The following is a 23,935-nucleotide window of genomic DNA, read 5'->3' as shown; positions in this document are numbered from 1 at the left end:
CAACAGTGGGGAGTTGCCGGGGGAAGACATTATGCCCAAACTAACTCCTAATCTACCCTTCCTCCTTCTCTCTATCCTCTCTAAACACTGGGACCTTGAAGAGATGAGTGTCTGAGGTGAAAGCAGAGAAGGGATACCCTACAGGATCCCACTAAACTTCTCCCCATGAAGATGAACCAACAATTCAAGATAACCCTGGTATCATCCTACATGCCCTACACACGCTAGTATTTCCTATATATCCTAGCTTGTTATAAGTCCAGATTTTAAAGCTTTTTCTTCCCTTTTTTTCCTCTTTTCTCCCTTTGAATCCACAGTGTCTTCTGGACTAACCTTACAAAAGTTCCACCAAGCACAGAAACTGAAGTAGCAGCTAGCTATTCCATAAAAGTTTCAAGATCCCACTCTATTGAGCTACACCCTCAAAATGTTCTCCTCGCTATGGGTTCCCTCTCCAGTTTCCCTTCCCCATTTTCAAGGGGTAGGTCCTGATGTAAGCAGGTGTCTTATTCCATTCCCTCTGGACATTTGGAGTTCAAATTTTCTTCTTTGTGGGTTTGTTAAAACAAAACTGACAATCACAACCACCTGTTGCTTAAACAAGAAAGCGTATTGTTTTTGTTCTGTTTTCTTAAAATATTTATTTTATTTTTGTTTATTTATTTTGGGTTGTGCGGGGTCTTAGTTACAGCACGTGGGATGTTTGTTGCAGCATGCAGACTTCTTTGTAGCAGCATACGAACTCTTAGTTGCAACATGCATGTGGGATCTAGTTCCCCGACGACGGATCAAGCTCTGGCCCCCGACATTGGGAGCGTGGGGTCTTAGCCATTGGACCACCAGGGAAGTCCTGAGATGTATTGTTCTTGTTGACGAAAAATTAATCAGTCAATTTAAGAAAGAATTGGAAAATTTTATTCGAGCCAAATTTGAGGATTATAACCTGGGAAGAGCACCTCAGGAAGCTCTGATAACTGTTCTGCCTGTTAGAAGTCAAGACACCGTGTATACATAAGTTTTCTGAGACACAGGGATGCACATTAAATGACATATTATTGACAGTTTACATAATCCAGATTTAAGCGCCATCGTGGTGGGTCATGTGACCCTTTACAAGCTCTAGAAGGAGTGTTGGACTTCTCTAGTGGCACAGTGGTTAAGAATCCACCTGCCAATGCAGGGGACACAGGTTCGAGCCCTGGTCCGGGAAGATCCCACATGGCGCAGAGTAAATAAGCCTGTGTGCCACAACTAATGAGCGTACGCTCTAGAGCCCTCGAGCCACAACTACTAAAGCCCACAAGCCACAACTACTGAAGCCCGTGCGCCTAGAGCCCGTGCTCCACAACAAGAGAGGCCACAGCGATGAGAAGCCCGCACACTGTAACAAAGAGTAGACACCGCTCGCCACAACTAGAGAAAGCCTGCGCACAGCAAGAAAGACCCAACACAGCCAAAAATAAATAAATAAATAAATGAATAAATAAAAATTTAAAATGGAAAACCAAAAAGAGGGAATGTTATCTTTTAAGGAGTTGCCTTTTTGGTGCTAGGAGAATGTTGCTGTTTATGGTTGAGCAGGCATTCTTTTTTTTTTTTTTTTTTTTGCAGTATGCGGGCCTCTCACTGTTGTGGCTTCTCCCGTTGCGGAGCACAGGCTCCAGACGCGCAGGCTCAGCGGCCATGGCTCAGGGGCCCAGCCGCTCCGCGGCACGTGGGATCCCCCCAGACCGGGGCATGAACCCGTGTCCTCTGCATCGGCAGGCGGACTCCCAACCACTGCGCCACCAGTGAAGCCCGAGCAGGCATTCTTGATGATGGGAGAGGTCTGGTTGATGTATAATGCAGATACACAATGCAGGGGGGAGAGGGGAGGCCAAAGGGCAGAAAAGAATTTTTATGTTGATATTTTTCTTGCTTTACCATAAAATATGAATTTTATTTCACATTTTTAACATGAAAATTCATTTGTTCCAAGAGGAATGCCATAGGAGTTAAGCAGAGGTGGGTCAATGATTGCTTCCTGTCTTCACGTCAGTTAATGAATGGCCGAGAAAGACAAGCCGAGAAACAGAACCAGAGGCTGGTGCTATGATGGTGACCTCCGGGTCCTTACCCAGTCTCCTTGTTTGGGAGAGTTTGGTCTACATGGCCGCCAACCAAATGACCTCTTCTCATTTAACCAAGCACGTATATGATACAAATGCTACGTTAATTATTAATACTAGGAAGCAAGCATGTGGGTAGTAAGGTGGACAGTTGATTGGACCTCAGACACTAGCAAAACTCTGGAATTGGACACTGCTGTTGTAACAGTAACTTGGCATCTCAGGAGACATACAATTAGAATTACGAAGGAGCAGAGGGCTTAGGGGACAGCACAGTTCTGTTTTCTCTCTTTTGCTTACTCATCTCGCCTATTATAAATGCCCATTAAATAGATCAAATGCAGGGTGCTTATGTCATCCTACACATTGAAAGTTGCAAATGCTGAACTTTGATGTGAGTGTGTAGGCCTGTTGTGCTGAGCCTTTGAAAGAGGTCCCGTGCACTATTACAACGATGAATTTCAGACGAGGGAATAACGTTCATATCCCCCAGACATTTATTGAGTAAACTTTACGGGCCAGTTCATTTTTCCAGTTAGTGAGAATACAAAAGTAAAGATGGATGGCAGGGCAGAGGGGCGGGGAGATAAATTAGGAGTTTGGGATTAACATATACACATTATTATACATAAAATAGCAAACAACAAGGACCTCATATATAGCACAGGGGACTATACTCAATAACCCATAAGGGAAAAGCATCTGAAAAAGAATAGATATAAATATATGTATAACTGAATCGCTACACCTGAAACTAACACTGTAAATCAGCTACACACACACACACACACACACACACACACACACACACCCCCCACACACACACAAGGAAAAGAATGGAAAAGAAAAGAAGAAGGAATAAATCAGAGTAGTGTTTTTCAAAGTTTGGTCAAGAACAACCTGCTGCTGCCAGTTAAAAATACAGATTCCTAGAGTCCTTTCCAGATCTAATGATGCTGCGTCTCAGAAGAGGGTAGAGCCTGGCAATTAGCATTTTTAATAAGCACAGGTGATTCTTAATGCACCCTGGAGTTTGAAGAACACTAGATGATTTCTAAAGTTCCTTCCAAATCTACATTTTTACCACAAAATGGCTTTGTGGTGGAGACACTTTTCAGGCATCTTTGAGAGAACTGAACATTTTTGAGAGAGACAAATGGGCTGAAGTCATCCTTAATAATGTCTCACTATTACTAATATCAAACGTTTATTCAGTGCTCATTTGTGCCAGGTATGTGCCAAACACATTAAACACATAATCCCATTTATTCAGGTCAATGTCCTTTGGCCAAAAGCCACCAGACACACCTGTTGTGAAACAAAGGGGTTTGTTACTGGTTACAGTGATGGAGAGAACATACACCATGGGGAAGCATGGACTGTCTCCGTAAGAGGGTTAGAAAGAACTATGATAGGACTTGTACTTTGGTTGGGTGACTTGGGGAAGTGCCTAAAAAGGCAGATGTTGGGCTTCCCTGGTGGTACAGGGGTTAGGACTCCGCACTTCCACCGCAGGCGGCACGGGTTCAATCCCTGGTCGGGGAACTAAGACCCCACATGCTGCGCGGTGCGGCCAAAAAAACATAAAATAAACAATAAAATAAAAAGCAGGAGCTCACTAAATTGGATGTTGTCAGACAGCAAGGGTAATTTTATGATTGGATATCTTAATAGTTCTACTCATGGGGAAGGGAGCAAAGAACAAGGATTAAGCTGCAATTGATATAGAAGCAGCAGTTAATCATTTTGGCTGAGAGAGGGCCTGTGTCTGGGGTTCTGTGGGTGGCACATTCGCTTTGTTTTCGCTTATGCTTAGACAAAATTACGAAGTCGCCTTATTTTGTCTCATTTCATCATGGTCTCAGGGTAACCTGGCCTCAGTTGGTATTTCGTGAGATTGTTTATGTCTAATAGGGAAATATGGCCTAGCTCTGAGGGCCAGACCAGCTTTCAAATATCAGAGGCTGCAGGCCCCTTCCTTCTTTCTTTTCTTTTCTTTTTTCTTTTCTTTTCTTTTCTTTCTTTCTTTGTTTGTCTTTCTTTGTCTTTCTTTTCTCTCTGTCTCTCTCTCTCTCTCTCTCTCTTTCTTTCTCTCTCTCATTCAACATACTATATCCCATGAGATAAGTATTATGAAATAACTCCTGCTCTGAGAGGTTGTGTGGCTTGCCAAGTTCATGTGGCTACTAAGTGGACATTCTGAGTCCACGAGGCTTTACTGCCTTCCCCTGGTAAAGGGAAAGCAATCTATAAAGCAATATACTTCTCAGTCTTGAACCCAATGGTCATAAAAACCTTTCTTTTGGTTCTTATCACAAGTCGGCTACGATGGGCTGGTTTCCAGTTATATGAAGCGTACTCACCAAAGAGGAAGTTAAAAGCTATGCCTTAAAGCGTTGTCAAAACTAGCAAGAATCAGAATCCAGATTTGTGTCCTGTACTGGATTGACAAGTCCTATGAAGAAAGCAGTTTTAAGATAGAGGGGTCTCCGTGGTCCAGGAAAATCAGTGCTTGTGGCATTCTGCTTCACCCACAGCCTCCCTGGAATTCTGGGGCACTTCCATAAAGACATGGATTTTTTCCCCCAAAATACACAGGGCATAAACGAATCATATGTATAGAGACGTGAGTTTCAGGTCAAAAGTTCAGACTGATGTGCTGATAAATTTATAAAACACTAAGAATCCAAATAAAAGCAACTCTAGGGACTCATCCAGAGCCCGAACAGACAGCATTAGAATATACCAGAGAATGAGGGCAGACTAGACAGGCATTTCCACTGAATGCAGCATGCAAAAGGGATCCATAAAACCCCCTTACGCACCCCTGGGGCCCCTTTTGTGTTGTTCTTGCCAACACAGCAGCCGTCCTGCTATATAGACCCGCTGCGCTGCCGGGGCCCCATCACACTGAACTCACATCATCGTGTCAACCAGCCATGGGGAAGGTAAACGGAACACAAGTGAAATAAAATAGAGCGGGGAAAAATGCCTCTATACAAGATCTATTATGGGGAGCAAATAATTTCATTTTGAATTATACTTCCTTTGCAGATCACCTTCTATGAGGACCGGGGCTTCCAGGGCCGCTGCTACGAGTGCAGCAGCGACTGCCCCAACCTGCAGCCCTACTTCAGCCGCTGCAACTCCATCCGGGTGGACAGCGGCTGCTGGATGCTCTATGAGCGCCCCAACTACCAGGGCCACCAGTACTTCCTGCGGCGCGGCGACTACCCCGACTACCAGCAGTGGATGGGCTTCAACGACTCCGTCGGCTCCTGCCGCCTCATCCCCACTGTGAGTGTGGCTCTGTCTTTGCCTTCCTCTCTTTGGAAATCAAAGCCATTAAAAACTGTCATCCTTCAACCAAACGGTTCCAACTGGAGAGCAGAAAGGGGGAGTGAGCCCAGTGCATGCAGTCCATTCTAGAAGGGTGTCCCAGATAGCAAGCCATTCTTCATGAACTCTGGTGTTTTTTTTAAAATCACATATTCCCAGTTTTTCATGTTTTAAATGGAATCAAAAATGAAAAGACTCATTAACAAAAGGCAGAACATAGAAGAGACTGAAGTTATCATCTGTTCGAGGTATAATTTCTTTTTTTTGTATTGAAGTATAGTTGATTTACAATGTTCTGTTAATGTCTGCTGTACAGCAAAGTGATTCAGTCATACATACAGACATTCTTTTTTTTATATTCTTTTCCATTACGGTTTTTCACCAGACAGTGATTATGGTCTCTGGGCTGTACAGTAGGACCTTGTTGTTTATCCATCCTATATATAACAGTTTGCCTCTGCTAACCCTAAACTCCCACTCCAACATATAATTTCTAAAAGTGGTCATTGCAAGCCATATCAATGCAGAAATCCAATATATCACAACTTATAAATACAATCTGGTTCCGTTTAGTTGATAAAAATACTTTTGCTTGCTTTGGCTTACTTTTCTAATTGATTATCCTCCTAGAGAAGATAGGCATCCTGGCTTCTATTCTGATTTTGTAGGCAGTACCTATTAGCTCACCTAGAGGTAGAAATTAGAGGAAAGGCCACATCCAAAACTACAGTTTGAGATTCAGTCTTTCCTAGAGAGTGATGGCAGAGTTCTTAGAAGAATGTGTAGAAGTGCGGGAGCATGAGATATGGTGTCATCCAAACAGAGCTGCAAGAAGACCATTCCTGCTGCTGAGGGAATGAGGAAGTGAAGGGTAGGAGGCCAGAAAGGAAGCTTAAGAGTCACATAGGGGGAAATTTGAACTGAAAATGAAGTTATGAAAACGGAGGTAGGGAAGATGTGTCATCTTACTTTTTTGCAAGGGCTTAGTAATCCATAGTATGCATGAAAACCAAAACATTAGTCCTACAGAAAATAGCTAAACGTTGATTCCTTTATAACAAGGGGAATATATCAAATGAGGCTTCACTTTCCAATGATGCTCACTTTTCTCCTTTGAGAGGGACGTTCTCTAATAAGAAGCACTAAAATTATCAATTTTATTTTAGACAAACCTAAATTCCCAAGGACAGAGACTGGTGCATAGCAGTTGAAGAGCTGCTAAGTTCTGTTCCTAGCTTAGCCCATCCACCGTGAGATTCACGGATGGGCGTTGGGGACCAGAAAGGCTCCTTAACTCTGCGACATGGTTGTGGTGAAAGCAGACTTGGACTAAGGGAACTTTAATTTCTCTCTATTTGTGTTCACTTACTTTTTCTTCTCTGTCTGCCACCCTAGCACTCCGGCACTTTCAGAATGAGAATCTATGAGAGAGATGACTTCAGAGGACAAATGTCAGAGATCACAGATGATTGTCTGTCTCTTCAGGACCGCTTCCACCTCAATGAGATCCACTCCCTCAATGTGCTGGAGGGCTCCTGGGTCCTTTACGAGCTGCCCAACTACAGGGGAAGGCAGTACCTCCTGAGGCCAGGGGAGTACAGGAGATATCTTGACTGGGGGGCGATGAATGCCAAGGCTGGTTCTCTAAGACGGGTGACAGATTTTTACTGAAGTATTTTCATTCTCCACTTTTCTCCTTTAGAATCTAATAAAAGATTTAGCTTGTGTTTCTGGCACTAACAGAGTCCTGCCTTTCTTTTAATCTATTAGGCCTTCAAAAGCAATAATGGCACTTGACCAGACATGATAACATAAGCTTTCAAGATGGGGAACAACCTCTTATAAGGGGAAGTAAGTAGAGGATATTATTGCCAGCATTCTTTTAAAGGCTAGGCCACATGGGCTCAAAGTTCAGTTCAACTGGGCTCAACCCATTTGTGGTTAATCTTACAAGTTACAAGAATAAACAAGTTACATAAATAAAGTTACAATAATAAACAAGTACTTATTGAAACACCTCAAGTTACCCCTCCAGGTTATCCCCACCATCTTCCCTATATAGTCCAAGTCTTAATTGATAAGGAAAGCCATTCTCATCTAGACTCTTACTTTAGCTCCATAAACAAACAAATAAATGAACCTGTCCTCTCACCTACTGCACTCCTTATCCTTCTAACAGCCTCCATCCCCTTTCTCCCATTTCCAATACCTCATACCTCCATGAGATTTCCCAATAGAATTCCCTGTCTCTTTGCTGTACGTGCTTTGTACAAAATTTTCAGGATTTTTACCAAAAACCATATGCACATAGGAAAACTCTGCCTCCTATCATTTTTTTTTTTTTTTCCTGGCCACGCTGTATGTGGGCCTTAGGTCCCCTTCAAGGGATCGAACCCACACCCCCTACAGTGGAAGCACGGAGTCTTAACGACTGGATGGCCAGGGAAGTCCCTGCCTCCCATCATTTTAATGGGAGTAAAGTACTGTGACCATACATGAAAAATAAGGGACTTTCCTGGTGGCGCAGTGGTTAAGAATCCTCCTGCCAATGCAGGGGATACAGGTTCAATCCCTGGGCTGAGAAGATCACACGTGCCACGGAACAACTAAACCTGTGCACCACAATTATTGAGCCTGAGCTCTAGTGCCCGCATGTCACAAGTACTGAAGCCCATGTGCCTAGAGCCCATGCTCCGCAACAAGAGAAGCCACCGCAATGAGAAGCCTGGGCACCACAACGAAGAGTAGCCCCTGCTGGCCACAACTAGAGAAAGCCCATGTGCAGCAATGAAGACCAATGCAGCAAAAAGAAAAATAATACTAAATCAAAAATAGGGCTCTAAAATTTTCTGGAGAAGTTTGCTTGTTTGATTGAGTTGTTTTCTTTATTTTAAAAACATAGATTAAGGTCACTAATAAAGAATTGCAACATAATAAATTAAAGAAATTAAAAATAGGTGAATGAAAAAATTGGGTCGGAAGAAACACAAGAGTGAGTGAGAGGGAGAGATGGAGCCAGGAGTGAAGTTTGAACCCAAACTGGGTGCTATAAAGGCACTTTGGTGGCTGAAGTTAGAACCAGATTTGGATCCAGCAGCCAAGACATAGAAGGAAACATGATCAGTTCCATGACTGACAGAGTCCATAAGACAAATTAATTATTCAAGACTAGCCTAACCATTCCCAGTACTGAAACCTAAAAGAAAATTTTCTTGTGGGTCCTAGTAAAGAAGATACTGAGTAAACAACGTCCTCAATAACATCCTGCGATAATTAAATATGGCTCTTAGGACTGTTTCTTGTAAAGTTCCCCAGTGAAGCTGACAGCTTCAGGTAAAAATTCATCTGAAGTCCCCCATCCTTTGAGATTCTAATAAATGGCTCAAAGCTCATCTCACAGCAGGTGGGAGACTTATGTACCCACTTCTTCCAACACACATATACCCAATGTTTTTTGGAATTCTGGACAGGACACAAGTTGTTTATGCGGAGACGAGTTGTTTATGCTTTTGCCAGTTACTCTCCACTCTGAACTCCTGTCTTGTCATTGAGTGGATCCACACTGACCCAAAGTGGAGACACACTGCCTTTTCCTTGAACTCCTGAACCATTTCTCACATAAAGCATTAATGTGTGCAGCCAGCTTTGTTACAGAGGTTGTGCGGGGAGAGATGCAAGTTTAGATCACAACAGCACAACAATATCAAGTTTAATATTGGATGACCCTGCTCTGGTCTGCAAGTTCCAACCTGCTGCTGGGCGGCCTGTCTTTCCCTTCCTTGCTCCTCTCTTCTCTGTCCTTAGATGTACCCACATGTTTGTTCATTCTCTGTAGAGTCTCCTTCCATCTCACACATCAAGGGCTCCATATCCACCACCCAAGTGGCTTATTACCAGGACAAGCATATAATGTGTTGCTTATCCTGAGTCATTTTTGAGAGTGAGTGTGTTCTATTAAGGATTACACTGGAGCAAGAAGCATGAAGCAGGACCGTTCCAGGCAAACTGGGGCACGTGGTAAGGCTCTTTATAAAGGCTCCTTCCCTGGAAAATAGATTCTTGTATTATTTGATATTAACTGTTCCTAAATCTCAGTTCTTTAACCTTTAAATTCCCAAAACAACTGTTGGCTTCCTGGAGACATTAGCCAGGGTCTTCTGTTTGCCAATAATAATACAGCAAACATGAATGAGAAAGCCAAAAACTTCTTGGAGTGCCAAGTTTTACATTATTTGCCTAGTAGGCATAAACTCACAGGCATCAGACATGGAAATTATGTGAAACACCTGAACTGAAGGCACATAAAACTAGAGACCCTGGATCTCATTGATCAAGTTTGCAAGTTGCTTCCCTTCCTGGGGCACAGGCAAAGAGAATGCAATCCACCCTCTAATCCCAACTTAAAGAAAAGGTCAACAGTGGGGAGTTGCCGGGGGAAGACATTATGCCCAAACTATCTCCTAATCTACCCTTCCTCATTCTCTCTATCCTCTCTCTAAACACTGGGACCTTGAAGAGATGAGTGTCTGAGGTGAAAGCAGAGAAGGGATACCCTACAGGATCCCACTAACCTTCTCCCCATGAAGATGAACCAACAATTCGATAACCCTGGTATCAGCCTACATACCCTACACACACTAGTATTTCCTATATATCCTAGCTTGTTATAAGTCAGATTTTAAAGCTTTTTCTTCCCTTTTTTTCCTCTTTTCTCCCTTTGAATCCACAGTGTCTTCTGGACTAACCTTACAAAAGTTCCACCAAGCACAGAAACTGAAGTAGCAGCTATTCCATAAAGGAGTCAAGACCCCACTCTATTGAACTACACCCTCAAAATATTCTCCTCACTATGGGTCCCCTCTCCAGTTTCCCTTCCCCATTTTCAAGGCGTAGGTCCTGATGTAAGCAGGTGTCTTATTCCATTCCCTCTGGACTTTTGGAGTTCAAATTTTCTTCTTTGTGGGTTTATTAAAGCAAAACTGACAGTCACAACCACCTGTTGCTTAAACAAGAAGGCATATTGTTTTTGCTTCTTTTTTTCAAATATTTATTTTATTTTTGTTTATTTATTTTGGACTGCACCAGATCTTAGTTATGGCACGCAGGATGTTCACTGCAGCATGCAGACTTCTTTGTTGCAGCATGTGAACTCTTAGTTGCAGCGTGCATGTGGGATCTAGTTTCCCGACCACGGATGGAACTCTGGCCCCCTGCATTGGGAGCATGGAGTCTTAGTCATTGGACCATCGGGGAAGTCCCGAGATGTATTGTTCTTGTTGATGAAAAATTAATCAGTCAATTTAAGAAAGAATTGGAAAATTTTATTCGAGCCAAATTTGAGTATTATAACCTGGGAAGAGCACCTCAGGAAGCTCTGAGAACTGTTCTGCCTGTTAGAAGTCAAGACACAGTGTATATATAAGTTTTCTGAGACACAGGGATGTACATTAAATGACATATTATTGACAGTTTACATAATCCAGATTTAAGCGCCATTGTGGTGGGTCACGTGACCCTTTACAAGCTCTAGAAGGAATGTTGGAGTTCTCTGGTGGCACAGTGGTTAAGAATCCACCTGCCAATGCAGGGGACACAGGTTCGAGCCTTGGTCCCGGAAGATCCCACATGGCACAGAGTAAATAAGCCTGTGTGCTACAACTACTGAGCGTATGCTCTAGAGCCCTCCAGCCACAAATACTGAAGCCCACAAGCCGCAACTACTGAAGCCCGCACGCCTAGAACCCATGCTCCACAACAAGAGAGGCCACAGCGATGAGAAGCCCGCACACCGTAATGAAGAGTAGCCCCCGCTCGCCACAACTAGAGAAAGCCTGCACACAGCAAGGAAGACCCAACACAGCCAAAAATAAATAAATATTTATTTAAAAATGAAAACCAAAAAGAAGGAATGTTATTTTTTAAGGAGTTGCCTTTTTGGTGCTAGGAGAATGTTGCTGTTTATGGTTGAGCAGGCATTCTTGATAATGGGGGAGGTCTGGTTGATGTATAATGCAGATACGCAATGTGGGGGGGAGAGGGGAGGCCAAAGGGCAGAAAAGAATTTTTATGTTGATATTTTCTTGCCTTACCATAAAATATGAATTTTATTTCACATTTTTAACATGAAAATTCATTTGTTCCAAGAGGAATGCCATAGGAGTTAAGCAGAGGTGGGTCAATGATTGCTTCCTGTCTTCACGTCAGTTAATGAATGGCCGAGAAAGACAAGCCGAGAAAGAGAACCAGAGGCTGGTGCTATGATGGTGATCTCCGGGTCCTCACCCAGTCTCCTTGTTTGGGAGAGTTTGGTCTACATGGCCGCCAACCAAATGACCTCTTCTCATTTATCCAAGCACGTATATGATACAAATGCTATGTTAATTATTAATACTAGGAAGCAAGCATGTGGGTAGTAAGGTGGACAGTTGATTGGACCTCAGACACTAGCAAAACTCTGGAATTGGACACTGCTGTTGTAACAGTAACTTGGCATCTCAGGAGACATACAATTAGAATTACGAAGGAGCAGAGGGCTTAGGGGACAGCACAGTTCTGTTTTCCCTCTTTTGCTTACTCATCTCGCCTACTATAAATGCCCATTAAATAGATCAAATGCAGAGTGCTTATGTCATCCTACACATGAAAGTTGCAAATGCTGAACTTTGATGTGAGTGTGTAGGCCTGTTGTGCTGAGCCTTTGAAAGAGGTCCCGTGCACTATTACAACGATGAATTTCAGACGAGGGAATAACGTTCATATCCCCCAGACATTTATTGAGTAAACTTTACGGGCCAGTTCATTTTTCCAGTTAGTGAGAATACAAAAGTAAAGATGGATGGCAGGGCGGAGGGGCGGGGAGATAAATTAGAGTTTGGGATTAACATATACACATTACTATACATAAAATAGTAAACAACAAGGACCTCATATATAGCACAGGGGACTATACTCAATAACCCATAAGGGAAGAGCATCTGAAAAAGAATAGATATAAATATATGTATAACTGAATCGCTACACCTGAAACTAACACTGTAAATCAGCTACACACACACACACACACACACACACACACACACACCACACACACACACACACACACACAAGGAAAAGAATGGAAAAGAAAAGAAGAAGGAATAAATCAGAGTAGTGTTTTTCAAAGTTTGGTCAAGAACAACCTGCTGCTGCCAGTTAAAAATACAGATTCCTAGAGTCCTTTCCAGATCTAATGATGCTGCGTCTCAGAAGAGGGTAGAGCCTGGCAATTAGCATTTTTAATAAGCACAGGGTGATTCTTAATGCACCCTGGAGTTTGAAGAACACTAGATGATTTCTAAAGTTCCTTCCAAATCTACATTTTTACCACAAAACAGCTTTGTGGTGGAGACATTTTTCAGGCATCTTTGAGAAGACTGAACATTTTTGAGAGAGACAAATGGGCTGAAGTCATCCTTAATAATGTCTCACTATTACTAATATCAAACGTTTATTCAGGGCTTCCCCTGTGACGCAGTGGTTGAGAGTCCACCTGCCGATGCGGGGTACACGGGTTCGTGCCCCGGTCCGGGAAGATCCCACATGCCGCGGAGCGGTTGGGCCCGTGAGCCATGGCCGCTGAGCCTGCGCGTCCGGAGCCTGTGCTCCGCAACGGGAGAGGCCACAACAGTTAGAGGCCCGTGTACCGCAAAAAAAAAAAAAAAAAAAAGTTTATTCAATGCTTATTTCTGCCAAGTATGTGCCAAACACATTAAACACATAATCCCATTTATTCAGGTCAATGTCCTTTAGCCAAAAGCTACCAGACACACCTGTTGTGAAACAAAGGGGTTTGTTACTGGTTACAGTGATGGAGAGAACATACACCATGGGGAAGCATGGACTGTCTCCGTAAGAGGGTTAGAAAGAACTATGATAGGACTTGTACTTTGGTTGGGTGACTTGGGGAAGTGCCTAAAAAGGCAGAAGTTGGACTTCCCTAGTGGTACAGGGGTTAGGACTCCGCACTTCCACCGCAGGCGGCACGGGTTCAATCCCTGGTCGGGGAACTAAGACCCCACATGCTGCGCGGTGCGGCCAAAAAAACATAAAATAAACAATAAAATAAAAAGCAGGAGCTCACTAAATTGGATGTTGTCAGACAGCAAGGGTAATTTTATGATTGGATATCTTAATAGTTCTACTCATGGGGAAGGGAGCAAAGAACAAGGATTAAGCTGCAATTGATATAGAAGCAGCAGTTAATCATTTTGGCTGAGAGAGGGCCTGTGTCTGGGGTTCTGTGGGTGGCACATTCGCTTTGTTTTCGCTTATGCTTAGACAAAATTACGAAGTCGCCTTATTTTGTCTCATTTCATCATGGCCTCAGGGTAACCTTGCCTCAGTTGGTATTTCGTGAGATTGTTTATGTCTAATAGGGAAATATGGCCTAGCTCTGAGGGCCAGACCAGCTTTCAAATATCAGAGGCTGCAGGCCCCTTCCTTCTTTCTTTTCTTTTCTTTTTTCTTTTCTTTTCTTTTCTTTCTTTCTTTGTTTGTCTTTGTCTTTCTTTTCTCTCTCTCTCTCTCTCTTTCTTTCTCTCTCTCATTCAACATACTATATCCCATGAGATAAGTATTATAAAATAACTCCTGCTCTGAGAGGTTGTGTGGCTTGCCAAGTTCATGTGGCTACTAAGTGGACATTCTGAGTCCACGAGGCTTTACTGCCTTCCCCTGGTAAAGGGAAAGCAATCTATAAAGCAATATACTTCTCAGTCTTGAACCCCGTGGTCATAAAAACCTTTCTTTTGGTTCTTATCACAAGTCGGCTACGATGGGCTGGTTTCCAGTTATATGAAGCGTACTCACCAAAGAGGAAGTTAAAAGCTATGCCTTGAAGCATTGTCAAAACCAGCAAAAATGAGAATCCAGATTTGTGTCCTGTACTGGATTGACAAATCCTATGAAGAAAGCAGTTTTAAGATAGAGGGGTCTCCGTGGTCCAGGAAAATCAGTGCTTGTGGCATTCTGCTTCACCCACAGCCTCCCTGGAATTCTGGGGCACTTCCATAAAGACATGGATTTTTTCCCCCAAAATACACAGGGCATAAACGAATCATATGTATAGAGACGTGAGTTTCAGGTCAAAAGTTCAGACTGATGTGCTGATAAATTTATAAAACACTAAGAATCCAAATAAAAGCAACTCTAGGGACTCATCCAGAGCCCGAACAGACAGCGTTAGAATATACCAGAGAATGAGGGCAGACTAGACAGGCATTTCCACTGAATGCAGCATGCAAAAGGGATCCATAAAACCCCCTTACGCACCCCCGGGGCCCCTTTTGTGTTGTTCTTGCCAACACAGCAGCCGTCCTGCTATATAGACCCGCTGCGCTGCCGGGGCCCCATCACACTGAACTCACATCATCGTGTCAACCAGCCATGGGGAAGGTAAACGGAACACAAGTGAAATAAAATAGAGCGGGGAAAAATGCCTCTATACAAGATCTATTACGGGGAGCAAATGATTTCATTTTGAATTATACTTCCTTTGCAGATCACCTTCTACGAGGACCGGGGCTTCCAGGGCCGCTGCTACGAGTGCAGCAGCGACTGCCCCAACCTGCAGCCCTACTTCAGCCGCTGCAACTCCATCCGGGTGGACAGCGGCTGCTGGATGCTCTATGAGCGCCCCAACTACCAGGGCCACCAGTACTTCCTGCGGCGCGGCGACTACCCTGACTACCAGCAGTGGATGGGCTTCAACGACTCCATCCGCTCCTGCTGTCTCATCCCCCAAGTGAGTTCAGCTTGATTTCAATCATGCCACCTGAGTGTCCTCACTCTGTTAGTGATGGGTGTTAGGGCGAGGGAAGTTTTCCTTTAAATACACCTTAAGGTTAAGTGGGCTTTGGGTATCTGCCAAAGCCCAGGTAGATCCCGGCACAAAAACAGCAGAGAATATAAGGAAGAATTCACTTAGGGAAAGAATTTTATTTTTAATCTTTGCTGCCATTAGGTCAGTCAAAGCTTGTCTGTGACAAATGTAATATCACAATGGGATATAAAACAAACTTGCAAGTGGGAAGGTGTTTAGGCATAAGAAGGCAGTATTTCTAACAAATTAACTTTTACCTATAGTAAAGGAATTGATACTGAACAAATTAGATAGTTTCCACTGCAGACTAGTAAAAATGGAAAAGTCGGTTGTTAATATAGGCTATTCAAAGCTATCTTCCAATTTTGGAAAAGGTAATTTTTCTTAATTTGGAAAATCAGTTGAATTCTCGTTTCAGACTATTTACACAAATTTTCCACCAAAGGATGTGATTTTTTAAAATCCTGTTTTAGTAGTAAATTTATGTGTATATGTATATAACTTTTGGAGATAACAGTCATATTAAAATACAGGCAAAATACTTATCATTTCCCCCCAAAATGTAGGTTTATCACCTAGGAATCAAGAAATTATGGAATTTAGAATTAGGAATCAAGATATTTGAGCTTGCGATGGATTCTAACCCAGACCTTGAACTTCTTAAAAATTGCATCTCTCACACAAGTAGAAAATGAGCATTTGTTAAATGCTAGTAGAACACAGATCCACATGAAGCGTTCACAGCAATTTCAGAGTCTCAGTTTTGACACTGACAACCTCATGCCCCAACCTGCCAAGTTCATCTCTTGTTTGGTTGCTTTTTCTGCTCTTTCTCTTTGTGGACCAAGCAGACAAGCTCCCACAGGCTGCGGCTGTATGAGAGAGAGGATCACAAAGGCCTCATGGTGGAGCTGAGCGAGGACTGCTCCTGTATCCAGGACCGCTTCCACCTGAATGAGGTCCGCTCCCTCCATGTGCTGGAGGGCTGCTGGGTCCTCTATGAGATGCCGAACTACTGCGGCCGGCAGTACCTACTGCGACCCCAAGAGTACAGGCGCTACCACGACTGGGGGGCCATGGATGCTAAGGCCGGCTCTTTGCGGAGGGTGGTGGATTTATACTAAAATAGTTTCACACTACCATTTTCTCATTTGGAACCTAATAAAGTATTTAGTCTGTATTGTTGGCAATCGCTGGCTTCTGTTTTTCTTTCATTGTGTGCCAATTAATTCACCTGTAAATACTCCCTCTTAAAGGTTGAGGAGTGGATAAGAGGAGGTGGGGTCTGTTCTAGAAGAGCATCAAGGTAGAATGAGTTTTGAACAAGGCTCAGAAGTGGGGGTGGAGAAAGGAGAGAGCCTGTCTGAGAAATAAAGGCAGATCAAAGCGAGAGAAATGGGAGAGGGTGACTGGTGAGAAGGGAGGCATTCAGCTGAGGGCCTAAGGAAGAGCATTCCAGGAGTTTCCATCGGACCCAAGAAGTAGCTGTAAGCCACAGAGTCACAGATGAGTGGTGAGGGCAGCTCATTTGGAAAAAGCCTGATTAGACTCTATAAGGAATTATACTTTTGTTTTCTTTCAAGCACGGTAATATATAACTAATGCCAGGGCTGCCATCAGCCATTGCCATACTTTTGGACTCAGCTGAAGACCCTCCTTCTTATTCTAAAACAGCTCCCGACCAGGGTGCACCTCTTGGCCAGTACAGCTGCTGGACCAAACACTGAGTGAATTTTAGAAACTGCACAGCTGTTCACAGTGCTCAGCTAATGCAAATAAATTAATGAGATACACATTAATATTTTAAATAGATTTGCCTGATATAGTGCACCACAAACAATAAAAAGTTCTTTGCTACAAAAAAGCAGGCTCAAATTTAAAGGCACATTGAAGAAAGACATAATTTCTAAAGCCCTCTGATTGAAGTAAAATCTGCTTGCTCACAAGGGAAGCCCTGCATATTAAAAAAAAAAAAAGAAAATTCTTTCATCAGTAGAAAATTAGTTTATTTTTAACTTGAAGTGTTCCCTCCAAAGTGATAGTCGCCCATAATCTTACTACTTTACACATCCTATAAAGAAAGAAGTGGAGGGGTCCCTCTGATCCCACACTTCATCGCTAGCCCTTCTGCACATTTGGTGGGTACCCTTCTTGAATTTTCCCTCATTTATATAGATATCTCATGAAACACATATTTTTATTTCTTTACAAAAATGAAATCATGCTGTACATATTAGTCTGCAACTTGCTTTTATCAATAAAATGTAATGTGGTATGGACATCTATCTAGGTCAGTACCTTATTCTGTTAATGGCTGCATTGTGTTCCATTGTTGGAGGTTCCCTAGATTATTTAACCACTTATTCACTGGTGATTGGGCTTTTCCAATTTTGCTTTTCCAAACAAGGCTGCAACGAATATCGTCATACATATACCTTTATCGACACACGCCATAGTTTCTGGAGGATAGAGACCTAGAAGTGAGACTGCCCACTCATAGTGCAAGTTATTTTTTCTTTTAATGGACTGTCCAATTATTAGCCACCAAGGAGCCTACCTTCTTTGAGTTAGGGGCATCACCATTTACTGAGCACCTACCATAGGCTTGCCGTGTACAGCACTGGGGATGAAAAAACAAACAAAACAAACAAACAGAAGGCATTGTCCCTACTGCCACAGAACTATACACAGAAATAATACTAAATACTGACACTAAACAATAAATACATAATCACTTTTTTTGGTCAAGTACTTCCCAAGTGCTAAATAATACATATGTAATCACTTGCTTATCCAGTACTGTTGCTAAGAAGTTTTAAGGCATCCCATGGCGCATTTCTAGGGGGGAAAATGGAGCAATATTTATTTATATATTTCTCGTGAGATGTGTTTTTATTCCTTAACATTTGGGGAGGGAAAGTGTTTTCTTGGCATGACATACACATTTAGAACTTAATTACATACCTTACCTTTCTGTGGCACTTTTTTTTTTCCTGTTTTGGAACAACACCGCCAATGAAAACAGTTTCCTGTGAATAGGAAAAAAACTGTTTTTGACACAGCAGACAAAATGTTGCATCGCAGGAGTAGCCAGTTCCAGCCTTTGGCCTTTTGGCTGGGGAACGGGAGACCAGGAAGGCACAGGTCACTGTTTCTCTACCATGACCTTCTCCAGCTGACCTCCTTTTTTCTCGCCCCTCCTCCCACCTCACCCCCACCTCCACCCCCTAAATTTCTGCCCCTTTATTCCTTTCTCGAGCCCACTGGTCTTGAGGTACAAGCCTCCATTGGAATCCTCCAACGTCTCTCCTATCCCGCAGGAGAAATTTTAACAATCCAGAACTACAAAATCTGCCTTTGTCTTATGCTAAACACGCTTAAGACGCACATATAGCAATTCTAATAACAATCCAAACATTTTATAAATGTCTTATTTTCTCTCTCTTTTTTTCTCTCACACAAAATCACAGGGAGCTTGCAACCCAAAAAGAAGTGGACTTTTTCTTCTTCAGAATTCCAAAAGAGAAATATTGAGGAACCAGGTTCCAATCACTTTTACAGTCGGTTTTGTGCCTTTACTGGTGAATCATACATCTTTAGTAAAGGATTCTGAGAAGAATAAAGATTCATTATAGTTAATGATAGTGGTAGCAGACAGGGATGAAAATGAGTAATTCTACTTTATTTAAAATGAAAATGTCATGTGACACAAGAAGAGTATGATAGTTTTCTAGTATAAGCTCCATTTGATGGACATTATCTTGAAGTTGAAAAAAAATTAGCTCAATCACATAAAAAGCTTATATATTGGACAAATTAAGCCTTTTATTTACAACACTTATGAAAAAATGGGGGCTAAATTAAACTTAGTAACACATCCAGGGGGGTGGGATGAATTGGGAGATTGGGATTGACATATATATTTGATACTATGTATAAAATAGATAACCCATGAGAACCTACTGTATAGCTCAGGGAACTCTACTCAATGCTCTGTGGTGACCTAAATGGGAAGGAAATCCAAAAAAAGAGGCACATATGTGTACATATAGCTGATTCACTTTGCTGTATGGTAGAAACTAACACAACCTTGTAAAGCAACTATACTCCAATAAAAATTTATTTTAAAAAAGCCCACATCCAGTGTCCCACAGTAAGAAGCAAGGATGGGACTGTAGCATGTCCTTTACTGCTATGCTTATCCTAATGTGGGGAGTTCTACGCAGGGATAACTTTCTTTCTATCTTTCTTTCTTTCTTCCTTTCTTTCTTTCTTTTTTTGTTAGATCTATTTTACTGAAGAATTGTTGATTTACCATATTAGTTTTAGGTGTACGACATAGTGATTCAGTATTTTTACAGATTATAGTCCTTGAAAACTTATTACAAGATAATGTCTATAATTCCCTGTGTCGTACAATATATCCTTGTTTCTTATCTATTTTATACATAGTAGTTTGTATCTTTTAATCCCATACCCCTAATTTGTCCCTCCTCCCTTGGAGGGATAATTTCTGGAATAACTCTAGGACAAGATTTTGAAGTATCAATATCTTAAAAAAACAAGACCCCCCCAAAACTTGCTCATTATATTTTCACATTTTTAAAATCGAGGGGTTCTTAATAATTTAGATTTCCCAGACCAATTTTCTTTAAATAGGACTGCCGATTTTTATTTTGCCAAGCAAGGACATTTGAAATTAAAAACAAAACAAAAATTCAAAACTAAGCACTATCCATTATTACATCATTTTATATTTTTAAAAAATACATTTAAAAAAGAATATTTCAATCCTCTCAAATACACAAGTTTCTAATAAAGTGTGGTTCAGAGCAAGAAAGAATGCTTGAGAATATTGCTTTGATTCATAGGCTTTTTTTTTTTTTTTTTTTTTTTTTTGCGGTACGCGGGCCTCTCACTGTTGTGGCCTCTCCCGTTGCGGACCACAGGCTCCGGATGCGCAGGCTCAGCAGCCATGGCTCACGGGCCCAGCCGCTCCGCGGCATGTGGGATCTTCCCAGACCGGGGCACGAACCCATGTCCCCTGCATCGGCAGGCGGACTCTCAACCACTGCGCCACCAGGGAAGCCCCATAGGCTTTTTTATTTGGCAAAAACTAGTAGAAACTGAGCAGAGTTTGAAGACTCTTGTCTGAGGTTGCAACTCAATACCTTCAAGGGTCAGGGAGATGATGTAAATACAGGCATACCTCACAAACACTGTGGGTTCAGTTCCAGACCATGACAATAATGCAAATATCGCAATAAAATGGGTTACATGAAATTTTGGTTTCCCAGTGCATATAAAAGTTATGTTTAGGGCTTCCCTGGTGGCGCAATGGTTGAGAGTCCGCCTGCCGATGCAGGGGACACGGATTCGTGCCCCGGTCCGGGAAGATCCCACATGCCGCGGAGCAGCTGGGCCCGGGAGCCATGGCCGCTGAGCCTGCGCGTCCGGAGCCTGTGCTCCGCAACGGGAGAGGCCACAACAGTGGGAGGCCCGCGTACCGAAAAAAAAAAAAGTTATGTTTACACTATACTATAATCCATTAAGAGTACAACAGCATTGTGTCTAAAAAAAAACCAATGTACATATCTTAATTAAAAATACTTTATTGCTGGGCTTCCCTGGTGGCGCAGTGGTTGAGAGTCTGCCTTCCGATACAGGGGACACGGGTTTGTGCCCCGGTCCGGGAAGATCCCACATGCCGCGGAGCGGCTAGGCCCGTGAGCCATGGCCGCTGAGCCTGCGCGTCCAGAGCCTGTGCTCCGCAACGGGAGAGGCCACAACAGTGAGAGGCCCGCGTACCGCAAAAAAATAAATAAATAAATAACATAAAAAATACTTTATTGCTAAAAGAGGCTAACCATCATCTGAGCCTTTAGCAAGCCATAATCTTTTTGCCTGTGGAGGGTCTTGCCTCGTGCTGATGGCTGCTGACTGATCAGGGTGATGGTTGCTAAAGGCTGGGCTGGCTGTGGCAGTTTCTTAAAATAAGACAACAATGAAGTTTGTCATATTGATTGACGGCTCCTCCTTTCACAAACAATTTCTCTGTAGCATGCAATGCTCTTTGATAGCATTTTACCTACAGTAGAGCTTCTTTCAAAATTGGAGTCAATCCTCTCAACCCCTACCACTGCTTTATTAAGTTCATGTTACCAAGTTCATGTAATATTCTAAATCCTTTGTTGTCATTTCAACAATCTTCACAGCATTTTCACCAGGAATAGATTCCATCTCAAGAAATCACTTTCTTTGCTCATCCATAAGAAACAACTCCTCATCCATTAAAGTTTTATCATGAGATTGCAGCAATTCAGTCCCATCCTCAGGCCCACTTCTAATTCTAGTTCTTTTGCTATTTCCACCATATCTGTGGTTACTTCCTCCACTGAAGTCTTGAATCTCTCAAAGTCATCCGGGAGGGTTGGAATCAACTTCTTCCAAACTCCTGTTATTGTTGATATTTTGATTTTTTCCCACGGATCGTGAATGCTCTTCATGGCATCTAGAATGGTAAATTCTTTCCAGAAGGTTTTTAATTGACTTTGCCCAGATCCATCAGTGGAATCACTATTTATGGTAGCTATAGCCTTATGAAATATATTTCCTAAATAATACGACTTTAAAGTCGAAATTACTCCTTGATCCATGGGCTGCAGAATGGATGTTGTATGAGCAGGCATGAGAATAACATTAATTTCATTGTACATCTCTATCAGAGCTCCAGGGTGACCAGGTGCATTGTTACTGACAGTAATATTTTGAAAAGAATCTTTTCATGGAGCAGTAGGTCTCAACTGTGAGCTTAAAGTATTCAGTAAACCATGTTGTAAAAAGATGTTCTGTCACCCAGGCTTTGTTGTTCCAATTATAGAGCACAGGCAGAGTAAATTTAGCATAATTATAGAAGACTAGGATTTTCAAAACAGTAAAGGAGAACTGGCTTCAATTTAAAGTCACCAGCTGCATTAGCTCCTATAAAGAAACTCATCCTGTCCTTTGAAGCTTTGAAGCCAGACACTGACTTCTCTTCTCTAGCTATAAAAGTGCTAGATGGCATCTTCTTCCAATATAAGGCTGTTTCATCCACACTGAAAATCTGTTGGTTAGTGTAGCCACCTTCATTAATTATCTGAGCTAGATCTTCTGGATAACTTGCTGCAATTTTTACAACAGCACTTGCTGCTTCACCTTGTACTTTTATGTTATGGAGACAGCTTCTTTCCTTAAGCCTCATGAACCACCTCTGCTAACTTCAAACTTTTCTTCTGCAGTTTCCTCACCTCTCTCAATCTTCATAGCATTGAAGAGAGTTAGGCTCTCCTTGCTCCGGTTTAGGCTTTGGCTTAAGGGAATGTAGTGGTTGGTCTGATCTTCTATCCAGACCACTCAAACTTTATCCATATAGGCAATAAGGCTGTTTCAGTTTCTTCATTAGTGTGTTCACTGGAGTAGCACTTTTAATTTCCTTCAGTAATTTTCCCACTGCATTCACAACTTGGCTAACTGTTTGGGGCAAGAGGCCTAGCTTTCAGCCTGTCTTACCTTTCAACCAGCGTATGCCTGCCTCACTAAGCATAATCATTTCTAGCTTTTGATTAAAAGTGAGATACACGTGACTCTTCCTTTCACTTGAGCACTTAGAGACTACTGTAGGGTTATTAACTGACCTAATTTCAATACTACTGTGTCTTAGGGAATAAGGAGGCCCAAGGCGGGGAGAGAGATGGGGAATAGTCTGTCGGTGGAGCAGTCAGGACACACAACATTTATGGATTAGGTTCTCTGTCTTATATAGGTGCAGTTCATGGTGCCCCCAATTACAATAATAACATCAAAGATCACTGATCACAGTTCACCATAACAAATATAATAATGATGAAAAAGTTTGAAATATTGTGAGAATTACCAAAATGTGATACAGAGACTCTAAATGAGCAAATGCCGTTGGAAAAATGACCCTGCTAGACTTGCTCAATGCAGGGCTGCCACAAATGTTCAATTTGTAAAAAAACACAGTATCTGCATAACTCACTAAAGCAAAGCACAAAAAAATGAGGTATGCCTGTAAGCGAAACAACCTTCTTTAAGATGACAAGGAGTAAGGCTTCCTGGAAGATGGCGGAAGAGTAAGACGCGGAGATCACCTTCCTCCCCACTGATATACTAGAAATACATCTACACGTGGAACAACTCCTACAGAACACCTACTGAACGCTGGCAGAAGACCTCAGACCTCCCAAAAGGCAAGAAACCCCCCACGTACCTGGGTAGGGCAAAAGAAAAAAGAATAAACAGAGACAAAAGGATAGGGACGGGACCTGCACCAGTGGGAGGGAGCCGTGAAGGAGGAAATGTTTCCACACACTAGGAAGCCCCTTCGTGGGCGGAGACTGCGGGTGGTGGAGGCGGAAAGCTTAAGAGCCGCGGGGGAGAGCACAGCAACAGGGGTGCGGGGGGCAAAGCAGAGAGATTCCCGCACAGAGGATCAGGGCCGACCGGCACTCACCAGCGCGAGAGGCTTGTCTGCTCACCCGCCGGGGCGGGCAAGGCTGCGAGCTGAGGCTCGGGCTTCGGTCGGAGCGCAGCGAGAGGACTGGGGTTGGCGGCGTGAACACAGCCT

General features: G+C 42.7%; 2 protein-coding genes across 3 annotated transcripts; both read left to right on the top strand.

Annotated features, from left to right (window-relative positions):
• Positions 1 to 5,034: 5,034 nt before the first annotated feature.
• LOC101285890 (gamma-crystallin B-like) lies at positions 5,035 to 7,183 on the top strand. Its single transcript, XM_012531893.3, has 3 exons — positions 5,035 to 5,056; positions 5,163 to 5,405; positions 6,843 to 7,183. Exons 1-3 carry the CDS (start codon positions 5,048 to 5,050, stop codon positions 7,116 to 7,118), a joined length of 528 nt encoding a protein of 175 aa, XP_012387347.2. The 5' UTR covers positions 5,035 to 5,047; the 3' UTR covers positions 7,119 to 7,183.
• A 7,652-nt stretch (positions 7,184 to 14,835) lies between these two features.
• Positions 14,836 to 16,496, top strand: LOC101284533 (gamma-crystallin C). Of its 2 annotated transcripts, none has more exons than XM_004262787.4 (3): positions 14,836 to 14,879; positions 14,986 to 15,228; positions 16,158 to 16,496. In XM_004262787.4, exons 1-3 carry the CDS (start codon positions 14,871 to 14,873, stop codon positions 16,428 to 16,430), a joined length of 525 nt encoding a protein of 174 aa, XP_004262835.1. In that variant the 5' UTR covers positions 14,836 to 14,870; the 3' UTR covers positions 16,431 to 16,496. The 2 variants fall into 2 exon arrangements, with proteins under 2 accessions (XP_004262835.1, XP_012388103.1); XM_012532649.1 differs by having other exon boundaries at positions 14,871 to 14,879; positions 16,155 to 16,430.
• The last annotated feature ends 7,439 nt before the right edge of the window (positions 16,497 to 23,935 follow it).

The sequence above is a fragment of the Orcinus orca genome, chromosome 7 (genome assembly GCF_937001465.1).
Source record: "Orcinus orca chromosome 7, mOrcOrc1.1, whole genome shotgun sequence".
In the NCBI taxonomy this organism is placed as follows: Eukaryota; Metazoa; Chordata; class Mammalia; order Artiodactyla; family Delphinidae; genus Orcinus; species Orcinus orca.
The sequence above is the reverse complement of the archived record's forward strand: the minus strand, read 5'-3'. Positions and strand labels throughout refer to the sequence as shown.

Coding starts and splice junctions, on each gene's coding strand:
- LOC101285890 (XM_012531893.3), top strand. Junction 5,406..6,842: donor CCTGCCGCCTCATCCCCACT/GTGAGTGTGGCT, acceptor CTGCCACCCTAG/CACTCCGGCACTTTCAGAAT.
- LOC101284533 (XM_012532649.1), top strand. Junction 15,229..16,154: donor CCTGCTGTCTCATCCCCCAA/GTGAGTTCAGCT, acceptor TTGTGGACCAAG/CAGACAAGCTCCCACAGGCT.